General features: G+C 50.6%; 1 protein-coding gene and 1 long non-coding RNA gene across 2 annotated transcripts in view; both read left to right on the top strand.

The window, feature by feature from the left end:
* Positions 1 to 18: 18 nt before the first annotated feature.
* LOC143489355 (intermembrane lipid transfer protein VPS13B-like) overlaps positions 19 to 17203 on the top strand; it is a 29870-nt gene continuing 12685 nt past the window's right edge. Inside the window, exons 1-2 of the mRNA XM_076988317.1 lie at positions 19 to 141; positions 8569 to 8753. Coding sequence (XP_076844432.1) covers positions 8603 to 8753 — 151 coding nt within the window. The 5' untranslated portion in view covers positions 19 to 141; positions 8569 to 8602. The remainder of the gene's footprint in view (positions 142 to 8568; positions 8754 to 17203) is intronic.
* Positions 158 to 5206, top strand: LOC143489356 (uncharacterized). Its single transcript, XR_013124660.1, has 2 exons — positions 158 to 2496; positions 4081 to 5206. It is a non-coding gene; the product is annotated as an uncharacterized LOC143489356 (long non-coding RNA).

Below are 17203 nucleotides of genomic sequence, written 5' to 3'. Positions count from 1 at the left end.
CATCTTTCTCCCCCTGCAGGTCTTTGAGCTCCAAGTGGGCTTGACCCTGCTGGATAACCAACGGCCACCTCAACTCCTACCCATAATTCCCTCCTTCAGCACCGCCGTCTATGGGAAGACGCTGAACTTGCCTGCATACTGGTGAGAAACACGGCGTCCCGTTCACACACACACAGCTCTTCACCCTAGAGGGGGGACCCAGCTGCAACAAGACCAAAGCAGTTGTTATGATCACCGTTACTGAGAGTGAGAAGTCAGATGTTTGAGAGATGAAAGGTGGTATTCTTGCGCACAGACGCTCACCTGCCCCGTGCATCTGTGAAAGTGTGAAGGTCTCGTCTGTGAGATGATTTTTACTCCATTAGTTTAGCTCTAAACATGTCAGGGCTGCATATGGTTTTAACTGACCTGGTGCAGAGTGTTACAGAGCACACCAGTGTTGCGCACACACACACACACACACACACACACACATTCTCTAGCTCTTAATAGTTGAATAGACTGAATGTTAGCTTTGCTGTTGCAGGTGGACGTTCTTCCACTGTTTGACTGTGTCTGTCTGTGTTTATGTATGTGCGTGTATGTGTGTGGCTGCAAGAATAGCTTGTATTATCCTTCATGTATGCACACACTGCTTTGTGTATGTGTGTCAGCTATGTGCACAATGACAGGAGGAAGTGTTTGTGCTGTCTCATGACAGCAGAGAGAGAGAGAGAAAGGAAATACAGGCAGATTTGTTTTACATCCCCTGTTCCTGACTCTTCCTTTTGACCTTAATGTGAACAAGCACTTCTAATGCTCACTCTGACCTCTGACCTGTGTCTGACCCACAGTCAGGCTCCTGTCAGACAGCTGTCACTAAATCTGACATCTCACTGCTCAGAGGAGGGGAGGAGAGGTGGACCCGTAACCCCTCCTGATCTGAGCTCTGCTCACTCAGAGTGTACTCACACACACACACACACACACACACACACACACACACACACACACACCCACCATACACACACACACACACACGCACACACACACACACACACACACACACACACACACACACACACACACTTGAAGCTCAACAAAGGGGCTGGGGGGCTGGTGGTGTCCCTGCGGAGGGCAGCTGTCCGTCTTGGAGGAGGAGGCTTGAATCCAGGTCACGATACAGTTCACCGCTGAAGTGCAGCTTGTTCAATGAATGAACTATCACGTGTTGTGGTGATAAAAATTAACTAGCTCATCCTACTAGCTAGAGACTTGGTGTGGTTTCAGGAGCTTGACTTTAGGTTTTCGAAAGATTTTCCTTTGATGACGGCGATTGTAAAAACAAAACAAACCTAAAAAGCCCCCCGTGATGGGTGTGACATAAGAAGGCATCTAGTGTAAAAACGAGCCTGCAGTATTGTGACACAGTGTAATTGCTAGATCATAATATTACTCATCACACTTCTCTGGAATATATCAGAGACTAGTCAGGACTCTCATCTGGGACATATCAGAGACACAGTCTAACATTTATTAGAGGGTTCATTTGAATACTTCTTACTTCATCTGTTGTGAAAGGTCAGTGTTGCAGTAAGGAGTGAGTGTGCAGTCATGTGGAGGTCCAGTGGAGGTCTGCTGGCCCAGTCGGGCCTTCAAGAACTTACAACACACTCATCCTGTTACATTGTGTGTGTGCATGCCCGTGTGTGTGTTCGGGCACCTCGTGCGTACATGGGCGTGCATGCGTGTGTGTGTGTTCGGGCCCACGTGTGTGTGTGGGGACTGTAGTTAGTTAGCTATAATAAGAGGCAGTGTGAGGGCCGCAGACTTCACAGAGTCTGAACCTGTTCCCCCTCTAACACGAGCACTCATAAACCCACCACAGGAGAAGGAGAGGCCACCACCTGCACCAATCAAGGCCACCTGACACACAACACACACACACACACACGCGTGCAGAGCAGACAGGGGCAGACTTGGGTGTTTCACTGACTACAGGACATTGATGGCAGCAAAATTAAACCATCTAATTTGAATTGTAATGCTGTATTTAATGCTGTAATAATGATTGTATAGGAATGTAAAGTTACTGACAATTCTAAAAAGGCAGAACCCTTTGATGTTAGGCTCCCTTCAGTGCATAGACATGGTTTGAATTCCTTATTACCACATAAGGTGGAATATTAAAGGCACATTGTTGGTTTATGAGCCTGGAATTATTTCCAGTTGATATTGAAAGATTTCTTTGTAACCAGCTAAATGTTAACCAGAGCAAACAGGGCCCTCCCATAGGGTTTCCTGCAGACGTGTGTGTGGACAGAGGATGCTGGAGGTGATGGAGGATCCAGTCTTCATGTACACTGGAAAACCACAGGCTCAAGTGCACTGCCTTATTAAACTGAAGTGAATTGCTCAGCTTGGACTGAAGTGTATTGAAGAGTGCGGTGTTGGAGTGTGTGTTGTGTTCACTGTATCAGGATGTGTGTATCTTAATGCTGTGGAGAGCTGCTGAAGGTAAAATAACTCATTACTCCTGCAGCAGTCAGCACGCACACACAAATGCTCTCTCTCTCTCTCTCTCTCTCTCTCTCTCTCTCTCTCCTTCTACAATACTCTTAATCCCTCTCCAGCTGCTGGTGTTTCTCACCAGGCAGCACACAGAGCAGCTCAGTTAAGGTGTGTGTGTGTGTGTGTGTGTGTGTGTGTGTGTGTGTGTGTGTGTGTGTGTGTGTGTGTGTGTGTGTGTGTGTGTGTGTGTGTGTGTGTGTGTGTGTGCACTTTAACCTCTTTAGAATTCAAAGTGCTGATGATTGAGCAATGAATCTAACACCTCTTATGCTAACTCACTCTTTCTCTCTCTCTCTCTCTCTCTCTCTCACACACTCACACACACACACACCAATGCATCACAACCCCAGTGCTGTGTGTCTGGGTCCAGATGCTCATGGTGGTGGTGATGAAGTACTAGTTGGAAGTGTAGTTGTGTGGAGGGAGTGTGTGCTGTGTGGAGGGAGTGTATGTTGTGTGGAGTGTGGTTGTGTGGAGTGTGTGGGCTGTGTGGAGGGAGTGTGTGTTGTGTGGAGTGTGTGTTGTGTGGAGTGTGTGTTGTGTGGAGGGAGTGTGTGCTGTGTGTGGAGTGTGTGTGCTGTGTGGAGTGTGTGTGCTGTGTGGAGTGTGTGTGTGCTGTGTGGAGTGTGTGTGCTGTGTGGAGAGTGTGTGTTGTGTGGAGGGAGTGGTGTGTGTTGTGTGGAGGGAGTGTGTGTTGTGTGGAGTGTGTGTGTGTTGTGTGGAGGGAGTGTGTTGTGTGGAGTGTGTGTTGTGTGGAGGGAGTGTGTGTTGTGTGGAGTGTGTGTGTGTTGTGTGGAGTGTGTGTGTGTTGTGTGGAGGGAGTGTGTGTTGTGTGGAGTGTGTGTGCTGTGTGGAGTGTGTGTTGTGTGGAGGGAGTGTGTGTTCTGTGTGGAGGGAGTGTGTGCTGTGTGGAGGGAGTGTGTGTTGTGTGGAGTGTGTGTGCTGTGTGGAGTGTGTGTGTGTTGTGTGGAGGGAGTGTGTGTTGTGTGGAGGGAGTGTGTGTTGTGTGGAGTGTGTGTGTGTTGTGTGGAGTGTGTGTGTGTTGTGTGGAGGGAGTGTGTGTTGTGTGGAGTGTGTGTGCTGTGTGGAGTGTGTGCTGTGTGGAGTGTGTGTTGTGTGGAGGGAGTGTGTGTTCTGTGTGGAGGGAGTGTGTGCTGTGTGGAGGGAGTGTGTGTTGTGTGGAGTGTGTGTGTGCTGTGTGGAGTGTGTGTGTGCTGTGTGGAGTGTGTGTGTGTTGTGTGGAGGGAGTGTGTGGAGTGTGTGTGCTGTGTGGAGTGTGTGTGCTGTGTGGAGTGTGTGTGTTGTGTGGAGTGTGTGTGCTGTGTGGAGGGGAGTGTGTGTTGTGGAGTGTGTGTTGTGTGGAGTGTGTGTGCTGTGTGGAGTGGAGTGTGTGCTGTGTGGAGTGTGTGTGCACACTGACACACTGCTCACCAGCTGGTACTGCACTTCTTTTTGTCCTAAAATTGGGTTCCTCAAACTTCAAAAGTGAACCAATGTGTTTTTCTGCCTGCTGTTTCTAATGGTGTTCAGTATGTTAACGACGCGGCCCAGTTAAAGATGGATGTGTTGCTCTGCTGGATGACACATGGCTGGAGAACATGGAGGGCGTGTTGAGTCCTGGTACAAACGGGTTCATCTCTATCTCTGGAGAACATGGAGGGCGTGTTGAGTCCTGGTACAAACGGGTTCATCTCTATCTCAGGAGAACATGGAGGGCGTGTTGAGTCCTGGTACAAACGGGTTCATCTCTATCTCAGGAGAACATGGAGGGCGTGTTGAGTCCTGGTACAAACGGGTTCATCTCCAGCTCAGGAGAACATGGATGGAGTGTTGAGTCCTGGTACAAACGGGTTCATCTCTATCTCAGGAGAACATGGAGGGAGTGTTCTGTCCTGGTACAAACGGGTTCATCTCTAGCTCAGGAGAACATGGAGGGAGTGTTCTGTCCTGGTACAAACGGGTTCATCTCTAGCTCAGAAGAACATGGAGGGAGTGTTCTGTCCTGGTACAAACGGGTTCATCTCTAGCTCAGGAGAACATGGAGGGCGTGTTGAGTCCTGGTACAAACGGGTTCATCTCCAGCTCAGGAGAACATGGATGGAGTGTTCTGTCCTGGTACAAACGGGTTCATCTCTAGCTCAGGAGAACATGGAGGGGCGTGTTGAGTCCTGGTACAAACGGGTTCATCTCTAGCTCAGGAGAACATGGAGGGCGTGTTGAGTCCTGGTACAAACGGGTCCATCTCTAGCTCACATGTTTACTCGTCTTCCCAGAGTCAAAAGTTTAGCAACGTGGGCAAGCAGGGTCAAGTTATTTGAAATTAATTTCCATAGTTTTAGTATTAGCAAATGTCATTTGATAGACGTTTGCGTTGTCTTTTAGAGACATGTTGTTGGTTGGTTCATTGAAAGTCCTCTTTGGTTTGACTGTCCAGTTGGTCCAGTGACGGGACTGGACAAGGGTGTTGCCGTGGCGATTTGTAACACTGCACTCATCCAGCCATTTGGTAGAGATCTATTCATACTTCATTTACACATTTTGATGTTTTATTTGTGCCTTTATTTAAATGAAAATGTATTTACCGATTTTGAATTATTGTTTCATGAGATCATGCAAAGGTTGTATCAAAATTATGATTAAAATGCTATTCACTTAATATGCATTTTTATTTCGTGATAATGCGTTTGAAATGTAATTTCAACCTCACCACCATGCTAAAATAGCGCGGTTTTCAATAACATTACGATACCAACTGCGCTCAATTTGTGTAATAATGCATTTTGAAAATGCCTTGAGGACAGAATGGTCTTCCACTACAGTCAGCCAATCAGATTTTACAGCCCTCCACTTTATTCAGCCAATCAGGTTCCACAGCTTTCCCCCTCAGGCAGGCAATCAGGACGGGACTACAGTACGCTAAGCAGTACAGGCGAGTTTTTTTAGACATGGTCACAGAAGCGCGCATTAGATTAATTCAAAGGGTAGCAGACGAGTCCTTATGGTGAATTTACACTCGATTAGTATGAAATGTTAATTGATCAAGTGGCGGACATCTCTTCCTTATCTGGCACTGATGTGACTGTTATTGCCAAATTGAGAGCTGTGGCAGAGCAGCGAAGCGTGCCTCGAACTACGGCGGTCGCACGGCTAGGGCTGGGCATTGATTCAAATTCCAAGAATCTATCCGATTCCGATTCTGAAGATTAAGAATCGATTTATTTCGATTTAATCCGATTTAATTGATTCGATCCGATTCGGGGTTTAGTGTTATTAAAAATGTATTTGAGCTGTTTCCTGACTATGTACAGAAGCAACTAGTTAAAACTAGTATTATATCGATATTAATCAGCAAATAGTTACTGGTAGTTGGTAGTTACTGATGGCTGGAAGACTGGTGAAAAGGGTCATCATAAATCTACCTTCAAGAAAGGTAATCCAGGACAATAAACAGAGGACATCTTTGAGGTGTCTATATCTGCAACAGTGGACTCCTACTGGGACACTAACCAATGCATTATTATTATGATTGAAATAATTAAGAATTCCCCTAAAAGCTGTTGCTACCAAATACATTTTTATTTTAAATGTGCTCACACTTAATAAACTGAAAGTATAAATGTAAACATGTATTTTTCTTTAAAGTGCGAATATAAGAACAGAACTGTCACGTTGAGGACCTCGGCCCCTCGCTTTTGGGCGTGTGTTTACGTCTTCTGCGTCTGTGTATCTCCGTGGGTGCGGTTGCGTCTTGTGATAATCCGTCTCACCTGTGGCTCGTCTCGTCATCACGTGGGGTTTATGTGGTTTGTCTATTTAATGTGCGTTTGCGCAATGTCCTGTGCTCGTCGTTGTTTGAGTCACACATGTTCTATGTAAACGTGTTTTATGTGCGCTGTCTGCGCTTCGGTAAATGTAATAAACGTAACGATTTGGAAAGTGCAAAGGATTCTGTCTCGTCCATCGCATTGCGCCCAACGTTACAACAACATTTTAAACTTTTTAAAACTGTAAAAACACTGGGTAAACTGTCAGTGACATGGACTAACTGTAAATAGTCACTGACACTGGATAAACTGTCCTTCTGTTTTTAGATTTCCGATTTGACTATCGTCGTTACCGGCACTGTCCGACGCCATATTGTTTTACAGTTAGTTAGACCGAGCACGCCTGCGTGAATTCAGTGACGAGGCGGGGGTAAAAGTTCACTGGGGGAAATGAAAAAAATTATTTTAATTTAAAAAAATAGATCTTTGGATGTATAAATCGATTATCAGATCATCATATGCGAACACAGGCCTACGCACGGGCCTACCGTTAGATTACAGTATAATCTGGCAGATAGGCTGTGCAGGTTTACAGTATAATCTGGCAGATAGGCTGTGTGGGTTTACAGTATAATCTGGCAGATAGGCTGTGCAGGTTTACAGTATAATCTGGCAGATAGGCTGTGCGGGTTTACAGTATAATCTGGCAGATAGGCTGTGTGGGTTTACAGTATAATCTGGCAGATAGGCTGTGTTGGTTTACAGTATAATCTGGCAGATAGGCTGTGCTGGTTTACAGTATAATCTGGCAGATAGGCTGTGCGGGTTTGCAGTATAATCTGGCAGATAGGCTGTGTGGGTTTACAGTATAATCTGGCAGATAGGCTGTGTGGGTTTACAGTATAATCTGGCAGATAGGCTGTGTTGGTTTACAGTATAATCTGGCAGATAGGCTGTGTGCGTTTACAGTATAATCTGGCAGATAGGCTGTGCGGGTTTGCAGTATAATCTGGCAGATAGGCTGTGCGGGTTTACAGTATAATCTGGCAGATAGGGTGTGTTGGTTTACAGTATAATCTGGCAGATAGGCTGTGCGGGTTTACAGTATAATCTGGCAGATAGGGTGTGTTGGTTTACAGTATAATCTGGCAGATAAGCTGTGCGGGTTTACAGTATAATCTGGCTGATAGGCTGTGGGGGTTTGCAGTATAATCTGGCAGATAGGCTGTGCGGGTTTACAGTATAATCTGGCAGATAAGCTGTGCGGGTTTTGCGTATAATCTCGCGTATGGTGAGCAGCCTGCCCTGGCTCACAACGGCCACACATGGTGTTCACCAAGGCAGCGTTTTGTCCGGGTCTGGGTACAGAGGGAGGGGGAGGGAGAGAGATGGCATGAGTGGGCGCTGGGCAGAGGTGCCCAGGCAGTGCCAGTGTTCTAGAGAGTTCCGCATGCTCGGTCTACGGCTGAGTTAATAGAAGCTTGTAATGATTCCAGCTGGATACTCCACTTCCTTTCCCTCCTACTTCTCTCACCTCAGGGGTTGGCCTGTGATGACTGCTTGTTGCGTGCGACATGTGTGTGTGTGTGTGTGTGTGTGTGTGTGTGTGTGTGTGTGTGTGTGTGTGTGTGTGTGAGGGAGAGAGAGAGAGAGCACGTGTGCAGTATGTTTTGCAAGCAGGGTGTAAGATTGTCTGCGTGCATGTGTGTAGTATATGTTGCATGCAGTGTGTGTGTGTGTGTGTGTGTGTGTGTGTGAGTGGCCGATTGCTCTGGCAGTGAAAGATGAATGAGTGTGTCCCCCACTGGGACTGACAAGGGTGAGCAGCAGTCTCTCTGACAGCCCTGTTACCTCATCTCTCCATCCATCTTCCTGTCTGTCAGTGTGTGCTCCCGCTCAAGGCCACGTTAAATGGGCAGTATTACTCTCAGGCTCAGGTTCCTGTGATGTTCCTTGCTATAAATCATACGGCAGTTATATTGATGGCAAAACCCCTGTCACAGGCATCCTGCCTCCTGGAAAAAACGGTTCTCCGAGACTTCTGAGCTGAGTGGTGGAAAGACTTCAGTGTGTGTTCCATCTCTCCAGCTGCCCTATCTGAAGCAGGTCACACACACACACACACACACCCTGGTAGTGATTGGCTTGGACGGGATCTCTTAGTTCGACATGCCAGCTCCCCTGAACCACAACAGAGCCTGGACCTTCTGAAGATGTGCTCACAGATCTTTCCCTCTCTCCCTCTCTCCCTCAGGTCGAAGAGGTCCTCGGTGTCCATAAGCGAGTGTATGTTTGAGCTGCCACACTTGGTGATGCAGGCCACACACGCTCAGATGTTGCTGCTCAAGTTTTGGTGGGAGAGTTGGAGCTACAGCACGGGCAGCGGGGTCACTCCCTCCGTCAGCGAGCCACTCATCAGCGAGGTCTTCAGGACCCCAGGTAATGCCACGCCCACGCTCACACGTCTCTCCTCCATAGGTACACTATGAGACAGACCCATTCTTCAAAATGACATTGTAACACTGAGAGGAGCATCTGTATGTTCAGATGTTAGTGTCCTGTTTGCCTAGCATCAAGCCAGAGGATAATGAACGTGGGCAAGAAAAACCCAGCTCTTCTCAGCTGATCCAGGGTAAAAACCCAGCTCTTCTCAGCTGATCCAGGGTAAAAACCCAGCTCTTCTCAGCTGATCCAGGGTAAAAACCCAGCTCTTCTCAGCTGATCCAGGGTAAAAACCCAGCTCTTCTCAGCAGATCCAGGGTAAAAACCCAGCTCTTCTCAGCTGATCCAGGGTAAAAACCCAGCTCTTCTCAGCTGATCCAGGGTAAAAACCCAGCTCTTCTCAGCTGATCCAGGGTAAAAACCCAGCTCTTCTCAGCTGATCCAGGGTAAAAACCCAGCTCTTCTCAGCAGATCCAGGGTAAAAACCCAGCTCTTCTCAGCTGATCCAGGGTAAAAACCCAGCTCTTCTCAGCAGATCCAGGGTAAAAACCCAGCTCTTCTCAGCTGATCCAGGGTAAAAACCCAGCTCTTCTCAGCTGATCCAGGGTTGTGTCATGGTTCCTGACGTATTGTGTGGTTGGTGTCCACTGGTCCACCTCAGCTCTCTGGTTATGTGCATTTAGTTTTGGTGTCTGTAGCCCTGAGCCTCCCACTCAGCTGCTCCCTCATACCCAGATGACCAGTGTTTATATGCCTCGCCACTGTGCCCAGGTCAGTTCTTAAAGTCTCTTTCACCGCTATCTAGTTCACTTCTTCAGCCCCCCCCGGCCCAGGATCAGTGCCAGCGTCCTCTGATTACTGCCAGACTCCACACATCTGCAGTCAGCCCCACACCAACCCTCCTCCACCTACACACCCCCAACACCAACCCTCCTCCACCTACACACCCCACACACCAACCCTCCTCCACCTACACACACCACACACACCAACCCTCCTCCACCTACACACCCCCAACACCAACCCTCCTCCACCTACACACCCCACACACCAACCCTCCTCCACCTACACACACCACACACACCAACCCTCCTCCACCTACACACACCACACACCAACACTCCTCCACCTACACACACCACACACCAACACTCCTCCACCTACACACACCACACACACCAACCCTCCTCCACCTACACACACCACACACACCAACCCTCCTCCACCTACACACCCCACACACACCAACACTCCTCCACCTACACACACCACACACACCAACCCTCCTCCACCTACACACCCCACACACCAACACTCCTCCACCTACACATCCCCAACACCAACCCTCCTCCACCTACACACACCACACACCAACCCTCCTCCACCTACACACCCCACACATCAACACTCCTCCACCTACACACCCCACACACCAACCCTCCTCCACCTACACACACCCAACACAACCCTCCTCCACCTACACACACCACACACACCAACACTCCTCCACCTACACACACCACACACACCAACACTCCTCCACCTACACACACCACACACACCAACACTCCCTCCACCTACACACCCCCAACACCAACCCTCCTCCACCTACACACACCACACACCAACCCTCCTCCACCTACACACCCCACACACCAACCCTCCTCCACCTACACACCCCACACACACCAACACTCCTCCACCTACACACCCCACACACACCAACACTCCTCCACCTACACACACCCCCAACACCAACCCTCCTCCACCTACACACACCACACACACCAACACTCCTCCACCTACACACCACACACACCAACCCTCCTCCACCTACACACACCCCACACACCAACCCTCCTCCACCTACACACACACCACACACACCAACCCTCCTCCACCTACACACACCACACACCAACACTCCTCCACCTACACACACCACACACATCAACACTCCTCCACCTACACACACCACACACATCAACACTCCTCCACCTACACACCCCACACACCAACACCCCTCCACCTACACACACCACACACACCAACACCCCTCCACCTACACACCACACACATCAACACTCCTCCACCTACACACCCCACACACCAACCCTCCTCCACCTACACACACCCAACACAAACCCTCCTCCACCTACACACACCACACACACCAACACTCCTCCACCTACACACCCCACACACCAACCCTCCTCCACCTACACACACCCAACACAAACCCTCCTCCACCTACACACACCACACACCAACACTCCTCCACCTACACACACCCCACACACCAACACTCCTCCACCTACACACACCACACACACCAACACTCCTCCACCTACACACCCCACACACCAACCCTCCTCCACCTACACACCCCACACACACCAACCCTCCTCCACCTACACACACCACACACACCAACCCTCCTCCACCTACACACCCCACACACCAACACTCCTCCACCTACACACACCACACACACCAACACTCCTCCACCTACACACCACACACACCAACCCTCCTCCACCTACACACACCACACACACCAACCCTCCTCCACCTACACACCCAACACACCAACCCTCCTCCACCTACACACACCACACACACCAACCCTCCTCCACTTACACATCCCACACACACCAACCCTCCTCCACCTACACACACCACACACACCAACACTCCTCCACCTACACACACCCCACACATCAACACTCCTCCACCTACACACACCCCACACATCAACACTCCTCCACCTACACACCCCACACACCAACACTCCTCCACCTACACACCCCACACACCAACCCTCCTCCACCTACACACACCACACACACCAACACTCCTCCACCTACACACACCACACACACCAACCCTCCTCCACCTACACACACAACACACACCAACCCTCCTCCACCTACACACACCACACAGCAACCCTCCTCCACCTACACACACCACACACCAACCCTCCTCCACCTACACACACCCCACACATCAACACTCCTCCACCTACACACACCCAACACAAACCCTCCTCCACCTACACACACCACACACACCAACACTCCTCCACCTACACACACCACACACACCAACCCTCCTCCACCTACACACACCACACACACCAACCCTCCTCCACCTACACACACCACACAACAACCCTCCTCCACCTACACACCCCACACACACCCACCCTCCTCCACCTACACACACCCACCCTCCTCCACCTACACACACCACACACACCAACACTCCTCCACCTACACACCACCCCTCCTCCACCTACACACACCACACACCAACCCTCCTCCACCTACACACCCCACACACACCAACCCTCCTCCACCTACACACCCCACACACACCAACCCTCCTCCACCTACACACCCCACACACACCAACCCTCCTCCACCTACACACACCACACACCAACCCTCCTCCACCTACACACACCACACACATCAACACTCCTCCACCTACACACCCCACACACCAACACTCCTCCACCTACACACCCCACACACACCAACCCTCCTCCACCTACACACACCACACACACCAACACTCCTCCACCTACACACCACACACACCAACCCTCCTCCACCTACACACACCCCACACACCAACCCTCCTCCACCTACACACCCCACACACACCAACCCTCCTCCACCTACACACCCCACACACACCAACACTCCTCCACCTACACACCCCACACACACCAACACTCCTCCACCTACACACACCACACACATCAACACTCCTCCACCTACACACCCCACACACCAACACCCCTCCACCTACACACACCACACACACCAACACCACCTACACACCACACACACCAACCCTCCTCCACCTACACACACCCCACACACCAACCCTCCTCCACCTACACACACCACACACACCAACCCTCCTCCACCTACACACACCACACACACCAACACTCCTCCACCTACACACACCACACACACCAACACTCCTCCACCTACACACACCACACACACCAACCCTCCTCCACCTACACACCCCACACACCAACACTCCTCCACCTACACACACCCCACACACCAACCCTCCTCCACCTACACACCCCACACACACCAACCCTCCTCCACCTACACACCCCACACACACCAACCCTCCTCCACCTACACACCCCACACACACCAACCCTCCTCCACCTACACACACCACACACCAACCCTCCTCCACCTACACACCCCACACACCAACACTCCTCCACCTACACACCCCACACACACCAACACTCCTCCACCTACACACACCACACACACCAACCCTCCTCCACCTACACACACCACACACACCAACCCTCCTCCACCTACACACACCACACACCAACCCTCCTCCACCTACACACCCCACACACCAACACTCCTCCACCTACACACCACACACCAACACTCCTCCACCTACACACACCACACACACCAACCCTCCTCCACCTACACACCCCACACACCAACCCTCCTCCACCTACACACCCCACACACCAACACTCCTCCACCTACACACACCCCACACATCAGTCCTCAGCCAGCCCTACACGGTTCTTCTGAGCCCGTGACACCCTCTCTTGACCCTCATTCAGACCATGCTAGGTCTACCCATCTCCAGCTCACACTCTGTCCACGTTTAACACACCCGGCACACACTCCGCCTGCGTTTAACGTGCCCCCCGCAAACGCTTCGCCCACATTTAACACGCTCTTGACACATGCCCGTGGTGAACCTGCATTCAGCTCCTCCCGGACTAAGCTCGCACTTGCCTTTTGCTTATCCGTCACTTAGCCCGCGCTGAGACATGGCTTGGACATCAGGTCCCAACCCTAACCCAAACACTGCCCCTTCTACGGCTCCGTTAGCCTCCTGTCAGTGCCCAGCAAATCCCTGCACTACAATCTCACATTCCTCCTCCTCCATTACGACTTAATGGCCGAATAATAAATCAAACAGAGGGAGAGATTGCTTCTCTGGAACGGTAGTGGTTCTCGTCCAGGTAGCTGACAGCTCTCTGGAGAGTTGCAGGGTTTTTCCAGCTCATTAGGGGCAGCCTCCGGGTAGTCCGTCCCCACGCCATCACCCCACGGCTACGTTCCTGCCACCGTGCGCCCGCCAGCTTATTAACGTCCTCTCCCATGGAATGAGGTAAGATGTTCCCCCCTGTCTGCCTCCCCCAGCTTGGACGTGACTGGAAAAGCACCACGGAGGAACTCTGGCAGCTCTGGACAGAGAGACAGAACCAGTAAAAACCACTGCCATCAGGAGTGCACCATCGGGTTTTTCATATCTTATAAACGAACAATGTCCAGTGTGTGTTGAATATGTGTGAAATGACACTAACATGGCTGTACAACTGTGAGAATCAGTGCCATAAAGCGCATCATAGCTGGGCATACATACATACTGTACTTTTGCATCAATGCCAGCCCTGCACACTAACCCTATACACTAACCGTCAGTAGCCTGCACACTAACCCTATACACTAACCGTCTGCAGCCTGCACACTAACCCTATACACTAACCGTCAGTAGCCTGCACACTAACCCTATACACTAACCGTCTGCAGCCTGCACGCTAACCCTATACACTAACCGTCTGCAGCCTGCACACTAACCCTATACACTAACCGTCTGCAGCCTGCACGCTAACCCTATACACTAACTGTCTGCAGCCTGCACACTAACCCTATACACTAACCGTCTGCAGCCTGCACACTACCCATCTGAAGCCTTAATACTAACCCCACACCAACCCTCCTCCACCTACACACACCACACACCAACCCTCCTCCACCTACACACACCACACACCAACCCTCCTCCACCTACACACACCACACAGCAACCCTCCTCCACCTACACACACCACACACCAACCCTCCTCCACCTACACACCCCACACACACCAACCCTCCTCCACCTACACACACCACACACACCAACACTCCTCCACCTACACACACCACACACACCAACCCTCCTCCACCTACACACCCAACACACCAACCCTCCTCCACCTACACACACCACACACACCAACCCTCCTCCACCTACACACCCAACACACCAACCCTCCTCCACCTACACACACCACACACACCAACCCTCCTCCACCTACACACACCACACACACCAACCCTCCTCCACCTACACACCCCACACACACCAACCCTCCTCCACCTACACACCCCACACACACCAACCCTCCTCCACCTACACACACCACACACACCAACCCTCCTCCACCTACACACACCACACACACCAACCCTCCTCCACCTACACACCCCACACACCAACCCTCCTCCACCTACACACACCACACACCAACCCTCCTCCACCTACACACACCACACACACCAACCCTCCTCCACCTACACACACCACACACACCAACCCTCCTCCACCTATACACCCCACACACACCAACCCTCCTCCACCTACACACCCCACACACACCAACCCTCCTCCACCTACACACCCCACACACACCAACCCTCCTCCACCTACACACACCACACACACCAACCCTCCTCCACCTACACACCCCCAACACCAACACTCCACCTACACACACCACACACACCAACCCTCCTCCACCTACACACACCCCACACACCAACACTCCTCCACCTACACACACCACACACCAACCCTCCTCCACCTACACACACCACACACACCAACACTCCTCCACCTACACACCCCACACACACCAACACTCCTCCACCTACACACACCACTAAAGCAGCGTGGGAGGACTAACCCCCCATGTGGGCACACACAGCTCTCACTACCACCCAGGGCTTCCTCATTTTGACCAGATGTGATGAAGCCGTGTGAAGAGCTTCCAGTGAAGAGCTTCCAAAGCTCCTGTGCTGCACTTCAAGCGGCAGACCTCCCAGAGAGAGAGAGAGAGAGAGAGAGAGAGAGAGAGAGAGAGAGACAGAGAGAGAGAGACAGAGAGAGCCGCCTCACACTGCTAAACTCTTCCAGCTCCTCCCCCCCCCCCCCTCTTCTCTCAGCTTTGAGCTCTGGAGGTGTTTCATATTGTGGCACGGGTGATAACGCAATCAGTGTGCTTGCCTTCCCCGATCCTCACTGTGGGGGTATGATATCATACTTCTCTGTGGTTCTTCACAAGAGGGGTCGAAAGGTCAGTGGAAGTGCCTGGATTTTTGCTGCGTTTGCAGTATAAGGGATGAAACTTAAAGTACTGGCCGCGTCACAGTTTTATGAGTAAGGCATGAGAATCGACGGCTGGCTGTCAGTGATTGCTGATGAATTGATACCAATAAGATGTGAGTGTGTAATGGGTCTTTTTCCTGCTCTTTAGACAGTAATTCCAGGCTGTGTAATTGGAGGCTCGGTGCTCTGAGCTCTCCGTCTGTTTGTTGCATAAGCGTGGAGTAGGGCAGCAGTGGCTCTGTGGTAGCTACTTGGAGGAAAACCTTCCAGACTTCTCCACAGTATGGTGGCCGCAGAATTCTTCTGCTTCTGATGGTTATCACACACCATTCTGAGGTTTACCTCAACTTACTGAACTGCTTTAAGAGCTCTCTGAATACCACCAGTTTAAATGAAATGCAGAGTGAATATCCTATTTTGGATGTTTCATCATTTGCTTTTAGAAAAGTTATGGATATATATATATATATATATATATATATATATATATATATATATTTTAATTGCTCAGTTCCACATTCCTGTCTTATTTTACTTCTCCTCCTGCTGTTCAACTTCCAGTGTGTTAAAGGGTAAGTGGGCCTGTCTCCCAGAGCCTCTGTGTTTTAGTGGGAGCTCTCTTCTGCACACAGCTTTAGTGCTTTATTGGCTGATTCATTTCAGATTCCTGCATGCAGGTCTGTGATAAGAGGCCCAGCTTTCTTTCATTGGACTGGAGTGGATGTATTTATATCTGCTCATAAAGCACTTCACGGAGACACTGCTGCAGGCACAGATGGTTCTGGCCTGCTGAGAAACACCAGCTTCATCCACACTAACCGAGGGTGTGTGTGTGTGTGTGTGTGTGTGTGTGTGTGGGGTGGTGGGGGACTGGTGGGTGTTAGGGTAATTGAGGGAGTGTGAGTGTTTAGGTGAATGCTTAGGTGTGTTTACGTTTTTATATGTATGTATTTGGGTGAGAAACTGCTCTGCTTTCTCCATCCGTCTTGTGTCCTGCACAAGAAGCTGCAATGTCTTCAGTGTGTGTTGGGGACGTGGCCTTAAACTCGTGAGATGACACCAGGGTCCTTGCAGGGGAAAGAGAAAAAAAACCGTGCAGACAACTCATTAGAGAAGATGTATGTGCTGCTGTCTGCTCCTTTCAAACCAAGCCAGCAGTAAGATTCCTCATTGATTGGTTTTGCCCTCTAATTCGCCTTCGAGGGAACATCTGA

Source organism: Brachyhypopomus gauderio, unplaced genomic scaffold (genome assembly GCF_052324685.1).
Source record: "Brachyhypopomus gauderio isolate BG-103 unplaced genomic scaffold, BGAUD_0.2 sc61, whole genome shotgun sequence".
In the NCBI taxonomy this organism is placed as follows: Eukaryota; Metazoa; Chordata; class Actinopteri; order Gymnotiformes; family Hypopomidae; genus Brachyhypopomus; species Brachyhypopomus gauderio.
The sequence above is the reverse complement of the archived record's forward strand: the minus strand, read 5'-3'. Positions and strand labels throughout refer to the sequence as shown.